General features: G+C 52.3%; 1 protein-coding gene across 1 annotated transcript; it reads right to left on the bottom strand.

The window, feature by feature from the left end:
• Positions 1–5,665: 5,665 nt before the first annotated feature.
• On the bottom strand, positions 5,666–7,300 carry LOC140369370 (E3 ubiquitin-protein ligase TRIM39-like). The gene has a single exon (XM_072456696.1). It carries the CDS (start codon positions 7,298–7,300, stop codon positions 5,681–5,683), a length of 1,620 nt encoding a protein of 539 aa, XP_072312797.1. The 3' UTR covers positions 5,666–5,680.
• Between the last annotated feature and the right edge of the window lie 288 nt (positions 7,301–7,588).

Here is a 7,588-nt window from a genome sequence, read left to right on the forward strand (position 1 = left end):
ATATTTATATAATCCTCTCCTTGAACCGACACCTTAACGTGGTGGAGGGGTTTGAGTGCCCGAATGATCCCGGGAGCTATGTTGTCGGGGGCTTCATGCCCCTGGTAGGGTCTCCCAAGGCAAACAGGTCCTAGGTGACGGGTCGGACAAAGATCGGTTCAGAAGCCCTCTATGATGACAACACAATCAAGGCAGTTCACGTCGCCCGGATCGGCGTCACCGGAGCCCCATCCTGGAGCCAGGCCTGGGATGGGTGCTCCATGGCGAGCGCCTGGTGGCCGGGTCTTACCCCACGGGGCCCGGCCGGGCACAGCCCGAAAGAGCGATGTGGGGCCGCCCTCCCGTGGGCCCACCACCCGCAGGAGGATCCATAAGGGGCCGGTGCAGAGAGATCTGTGCGGCAGTCGACGGCAGGGGCCTCGGCGACCAGATCTCCAGACACAGAGACCAACTCTGGGGACATGGAATGTCACCTCGCTGGGGGGGAAAGAGCCTGAGCTTGTGCGGGAGGTTGAGCGATACCGACTAGATATAGTCGGCCTCACCTCCACGCACAGTTTGGGCTCTGGAACCCATCTCCTCGAGAGGGGCTGGACGCTCCACTTCTCTGGTGTTGCCCGCGGGGAGAGGCGGCGGGCTGGTGTGGGCTTGCTGATAGCCCCTCAGTTCAGCCGCCACGTGTTGGAGTTTACCCTTGTGAACGAGAGGGTCGCGTCCCTCCGCCTTCGGGTGGGGGACAGGTCTCTCACTGTTGTGGCGGCCTACGGGCCGAACAGCAGTGCAGAGTACCCGGCCTTCTTGGAGTCCTTGGGAGGGGTACTGGACAGTGCACCGACCGGGGACTCCGTTGTTCTACTGGGGGACTTCAACGCCCACGTGGGCAATGACAGTGACACCTGGAGAGGGGTGATCGGGAAGAACGGCTTCCCCGATCTGAACCCGAGCGGTGTTCAGTTATTGGACTTCTGTGCTAGCCACGGATTGTCCATAACGAACACCATGTTCAAGCACAAGGGTGTCCATCAGTGCACATGGCACCAGGACACCCTAGGCCGGAGGTCAATGATCGACTTTGTTGTCGTGTCATCAGACCTCCGGCCGCGTGTCTTGGACACTCGGGTGAAGAGAGGGGCAGAGTTGTCAACCGATCACCACCTGGTGGTGAGTTGGATCCGCTGGCGGAGGAGGAAGCCGGACAGACTTGGCAGACCCAAGCGCATTGTGAGGGTCTGTTGGGAACGTCTAGTGGAGCCCTCTGTCAGTAGGGTATTCAACTCGCACCTCCGGGAGAGCTTCTCCCATGTCCCGGGGGAGGTTGGGGACATTGAGTCCGAGTGGACCATGTTCTCCGCCTCCATTGTTGATGCGGCTGCTCGGAGCTGTGGTCGCAAGGTCTCCGGTGCCTGTCGTGGCGGAAACCCCCGAACCCGGTGGTGAACACCGGAAGTAAGGGATGCCGTCAGACTGAAGAAGGAGGCCTATCAGGCCACTCTGGCTTGCAGGTCTCCGGAGGTCATCGACGGGTATCGGCAGGCCAAGCGAGCCGCGGCCCGTGCTGTCGCAGAGGCAAAAACCCGGGCCTGGGAGGAGTTCGGGGAGGCCATGGAGGAGGACTATCGGTCGGCACCAAAGAAATTCTGGCAAACCGTCCGGCGCCTCAGGAGGGGGAAGCAGTGTCTCACAAACACCGTTTACGGTGCGGGTGGAGGCCTGCTGACCTCGACTGGGGATGTCGTCGGACGGTGGAAGGAATACTTTGAGGATCTCCTTAATCCCTCAGTCACGTCTTCCGAAGAGGAAGTAGAGACCGGGGACTCGGAGGCTGGCTCATCCATCACCCAAGCTGAAGTCACTGAGGTTGTTCGCAAACTCCTCGGTGGCAGGGCTCCGGGGGTGGATGAGATCCGCCCTGAGTACCTAAAGTATCTGGATGTTGTAGGACTGTCTTGGTTGACACGTCTCTGCAACATCGCGTGGCGTTCGGGGACCGTGCCTCTGGACTGGCAGACCGGGGTGGTGGTCCCTCTGTTCAAGAAGGGGGACCGGAGGGTGTGTTCCAACTACAGAGGGATCACACTCCTCAGCCTCCCGGGTAAGGTCTATTCCAAGGTACTGGAGAGGAGAATCCGACCGATAGTCGAACCTCGGATTCAGGAGGAGCAGAGTGGTTTTCGTCCCGGTCGTGGAACACTGGACCAGCTCTATACCCTCCATCGGGTGCTCGAGGGTTCATGGGAGTTTGCACAACCAGTCCACATGTGCTATGTGGATCTGGAGAAGGCTTTCGACCGTGTCCCTCGGGGTGTCCTTTGGGGGGTGCTCCGGGAGTACGGGGTCCGGGGCCCTTTGCTCAGGGCTGTCCGGTCCCTGTATGACCGGAGCAGGAGCTGTGTTCGCATTGCCGGCAGTAAGTCAGACCTGTTCCCAGTGCATGTTGGACTCCGCCAGGGCTGCCCTTTGTCACCGGTTCTGTTCATAATTTTTATGGACAGAATTTCTAGGCGCAGTCAGGGGTCGGAGGGTGTCCGGTTTGGGGACCACAGGATCTCATCTCTGCTGTTTGCAGACGATGTTGTCCTGATGGCTCCATCAAACCCGGACCTGCAACATGCACTGGGACGGTTTGCAGCCGAGTGTGAAGCGGCTGGGATGAGAATCAGCACCTCCAAATCCGAGGCCATGGTTCTCGACCGGAAAAAGGTGGCTTGCCCTCTTCAGGTGGGTGGGGTGTCCTTGCCCCAAGTGGAGGAGTTCAAGTATCTCGGGGTCTTGTTCACGAGTGAGGGAAGGATGGAGCGTGAGATCGACAGGCGGATCGGTGCAGCGGCTGCAGTGATGCAGTCGCTGCATCGGACCGTTGTGGTGAAGAGGGAGCTGAGCCGAAAGGCAAAGCTCTCAATTTACCGGTCGGTCTACGTTCCTACCCTCACCTATGGTCATGAGCTTTGGGTAGTGACCGAAAGAACAAAATCGCGGATACAAGCGGTCGAAATGAGTTTCCTCCGCCGTGTGGCTGGGCGCTCCCTTAGAGAAAAGGTGAGGAGCTCGGCCACACGGGGGGAGCTCGGAGTAGAGCCGCTGCTCCTCCACGTCGAGAGGAGCCAGCTGAGGTGGCTCGGGCATCTGTTCCGGATGCCTCCTGGGCGCCTCCCTCGGGAGGTGTTTCAGGCATGTCCCACCGGGAAGAGGCCCCGGGGAAGACCCAGGACACGCTTGAGAGACTTTGTCTCTCGGCTGGCCTGGGAACGCCTTGGGATCCCCCCGGAGGAGTTAGAGGAAGTGTCTGGGGAGGAGGAAGTCTGGGAGTCCCTGCTCAGACTGCTGCCCCCGCGACCCGGCCCCGGATAAAGCGGCAGAAGATGGATGGATGGATGGATGGATATTTATATAATCACATATAATTAATTTCATTTATTTAAGATCTTTTAATCAAACATCATAAATCAAAGGTCCAGAGCTGCTTCAGCCAAAACAACATTAAGAATGAAACAAAAACACAGTGAAGTCTTTTAGTGTCTGAGAGTCAGATTTCTCCTTCATCTGGAACTCCTCCAGGTTTAGACTTTTTCACAAAGAGGTTTTTTGTAGTTTTTCCTGTAGAAGGAGGGGCTAAGGACAGAGGACTCTGGGACATCGTCCCTCGTCCCCACGGACATTGTTTCATCTGTTTTTCACTGTCGCCCTCAGAGGAAACTGTTGTTGTGATTTTGGGCTTTACAAAAAAAAAATTAATTGAATTTATGGTCGATATATTCTCTCTAATGTAGTTCTATTCAACTCACGGCCCGCGGGCCAAATTCGGCCCTCCAAATCATCTGACCTGGTTTAGTCCTGGTTCAAACTTGGTTTAGTCCGGGTTTAGTCCTGGTTTAGTCCCGGTTTAGTCCCGGTTTAGTCCCGGTTTAGTTCTGGTTTAGTCCCGGTTTAGACCTGGTATAGTCCTGGTTTAGTTCTGGTTTAGACCTGGCTTAGTCCTGGTTTCAGACCTGGTTAAGTCCTTGTAAAGTCCTGGTTTAGTTCTGGTTTTGACCTGGTTTAGTCCTGGTTTAGTTCTTGTTTAGACCTGGTTTAGTCCATGTTTAGTTCTGGTTTAGTCCTGGTTTAGTCCTGGTTTAGTTCTGGTTCAGACCTGGTTTAGTTCTGGTTTAGTCCTGGTTTAGTCCCGGTTTGGTCCCGGTTTAATCCTGGTTTAGTTCTGGTTTAGTCCTGGTTTAGACCTGGTATAGTCCTGGTTTAGTTCTGGTTTAGACTTGGTTTAGACATGGTTTAGTTCCAGTTTGGACCTGGTTTAGTCCTGGTTTAGACCTGGTTTAGTTCTGGTTTAGTTCTGGTTTAGACCTGGTTTAGTCCTGGTTTAGTTCTGGTTTAGACCTGGTTTAGTTCTGGTTTAGTTCTGGTTTAGTCCTGGTTTAGTCCCGGTTTTATTCCCGGTTTAATCCTGGTTTAGTTCTGGTTTAGTCCTGGTTTAGACCTGTTATAGTCCTGGTTTAGTTCTGCTTTAGACCTGGTTTATTCCTGGTCTAGACCTGGTTTAGTCCTGGTTTAAGTCTGGTTTAGACCTGGTATAGTTCAGGTTCAGACCTGGTATTGACCTGGTTTAGTCCTGGTTTAGTTCTGGTTTAGTCCTGGTTTAGTCCTGGTTTAGTCCTGGTTTAGTTCTGGTTCAGACCTGGTTTAGTTCTGGTTTAGTCCTGGTTTAGTCCTGGTTTAGTCCCGGTTTAGTCCCGGTTTAATCCTGGTTTTGTTCTGGTTTAGTCCTGGTTTAGTCCTGGTTTAGTCCCGGTTTAGTCCCGGTTTAGTCCCGGTTTAGTCCTGGTTTAGTTCTGGTTTAGTCCTGGTTTAGAGCAGGTTTAGTTCTGGTTTAGTCCTGGTTTAGTCCCGGTTTAGTCCCGGTTTAGTCCTGGTTTAGTTCTGGTATAGTCCTGGTTTAGTTCTGGTTTAGTCCTGGTTTAGTCCTGGTTTAGTCCCGGTTTAGTCCCGGTTTAATCCCGGTTTAGTCCTGGTTTAGTTCTGGTTTAGTCCTGGTTTAGACCTGGTTTAGTTCTGGTTTAGTTCTGGTTTAGTTCTGGTTTAGTCCTGGTTTAGTCCTGGTTTAGTCCCGGTTTAGTCCCGGTTTAATCCTGGTTTAGTTCTGGTTTAGTCCTGGTTTAGACCTGGTTTAGTTCTGGTTTATTTCTGGTTTAGTTCTGGTTTAGTCCTGGTTTAGTCCTGGTTTAGTCCCGGTTTAGTCCCGGTTTAATCCTGGTTTAGTTCTGGTTTAGCTCTGGTTTAGACCTGGTTTAGACCTGGTTTAGACCTTCATCTGTGAAAACGCCCTGTTTGTCCTGACCTCTGACCTCTGACCTCTGACCTCTAGCCAACATGGACGACAAGAAGAAACAGATGAAGCGATGGAAAGTTCAGATTTTGATTAAACATTTTAAAAACATTTCCTAATTTCTAGACATTTTTATACAAATATTTAGTTTGATCAAAGCCGAGACTTGAACCCAAAACCCTCTCACAGGAGGTCACCATGAACAGGATCCAAATAAAGCTTCAGACATTTCAAAAGAACTGAAAAAATAAAGAGAAGAACTTTGTACTTTCAGTCCAAAATGGAGTGAAAAGGTTCCACAGTTACATGTGACTGAAGTTCAGAACTTTTATTCTTGTTTTAGTCACTTTGACCTCTGAAAGTCTAAACTGCAGTGAGGACCAGAGGAGCAGAGTTTGAACCTTCAGCATTTAAACAGGGACTGAAAAATGGAATCAGTTTCTCTCTGAAGCAGCAGCTGCTGAAGGAGAAGAGAAGTGCTGCAGAATCTGCATCATAAAAGGAGACCAGACCCTCACCATAGTCCACAAACACCCCGACCTTCTGAGGAGCTCGCTGCAGAGACAGAGGGACAAGAGAGTCTGAACAAGCTTTGTACTGATCTTTGTTTATCAAGATGATGCACCAGATTCCATCTTTAGGATTCAGAGTGAACTCTCTCTTCCTGTTGATGGACTCTTGGGCCACTCCTAAATCCCAGTCTGTTTTCCCTTTGACCTGAACCTCAAAGTAAAACCTGCCTGAGGAGAAACTCTGCTTTCCCAGAACACAAACACAACAATCAAACCTCAGAGGAGAATCTGGGAGCTTCTTCTTCACATCAGTGTGATGAACCTGTTTGAGATCTTCAGACAGAACGAGCCGAGGATGAGCAGTGTCTGGATCCAGAGTGACGTCCACCACAAACTGCTTCACTCTCTTTAGCCCAGCTTTAAACACTTTCTTAAAGTTTTCAGAGAGATGTTTCTCCAGCTCAGACAGAGCCCTGGCTAAATTGCCCTCACACGTCTCTGGCTCAAAGCTCACGGTGCTCCGCTCCTTCAGTCCAGCAGGGGGCGTGAGTGCAGGGCAGTGCTGTAGAAAGTGGAGGGGGTCTTGAGAGCGTGAGAGCCGCTCCGCCTCAGTGCTGCTCTTCTCCAGCTCACAGATCTCCTGTTCCAGCTGCTGCACCAGCTCCTGGGCTCGTTTGTGGCTCCGGCTCTGCTTCTCCTGCAGCTCCTCTAAGAACCGGTCCTGACGCCTCTGAACAGACTGCATGAGATCAGTGAAGGCCTGCAGCCCCACAGCCCTCTCTCTGTGGACCTCTGTGTCACTGAGCTCCACACAGCGCTGGATCTCCTGGACCTTCAGCCTCCTCTGCTCCACCATGTGCTGGCTCTGAGCCTGAGTGTGCAGCAGAGAGGACCTCCTGCTCTCACACGCCTCCTCCAGAGACAACAGCTCATGGTTCTTGTGCTCTAGAACGGAGCACGTGATGCACACGATCTTCTCATCAGTGCCACAGAAGAGCTCCAGGGGGCGCTGGTGTGTGGGACATATCCTGTCTTCCAGGTTCTCCACAGGCTCCATCAGCTGGTGTCTTTTCAGCCCAGAGACTGTGAGATGAGGCTGGAGGTGGGTCTCACAGAATGAGGACAGACAGACCAGGCAGGACTTCAGGGCCTTCAGCTTGGGCTCAGAGCAGAGGTCACACTGGACCTCACTAAAGACGGGCATGTGGTCCATAGATCTGCTCTTGTTCTTGTCCAGTTTAGCCTCTGAAAGCAGCTCTCGCAGCAGTGTGTTGATGCTGAGCTCAGGTCTTCTGTCATAGCTCCTCTTACACAGAGGACATGTGCAGGGGCCCTCAGGGGCCCAGGCCTCACTGATGCAGCGTTTGCAGAAGTTGTGTCCACATGGAGTGGACACTGGCTCAGAGAACACCTCCAGACAGATGGAGCACCAGAACGTCTCCTCAGAGCTCCTTTCACTTGTGGAGGACATCTCTGAAACACAAGGTCAACATCAGTGACTCTAAAATCAGTCTTTTCCATCAGAAAAGTCAAACACCAGGAGGAAAAGAGAGAAAACTGAACCAGACCAAGTCCAGACCGAGTCCAGACCGAGTCCAGACCGAGTCCAGACCGAGTATTAACAAGACTCTAGAGTTGTAAATATAATGTTTTGTTTGTTCATGATCTAGTTAATCACTCTGGTTTAGTTTAGTTGAAACCTGATCTCCATCGATGTTCAGAAACTCTTCAGCCAATCACATCTTCCCACTTCTCCATC

The sequence above is a fragment of the Eucyclogobius newberryi genome, unplaced genomic scaffold (genome assembly GCF_026437365.1).
Source record: "Eucyclogobius newberryi isolate DKJ021-1_F unplaced genomic scaffold, fEucNew1.0.hap1 SCAF_20, whole genome shotgun sequence".
Taxonomy (NCBI): Eukaryota; Metazoa; Chordata; class Actinopteri; order Gobiiformes; family Gobiidae; genus Eucyclogobius; species Eucyclogobius newberryi.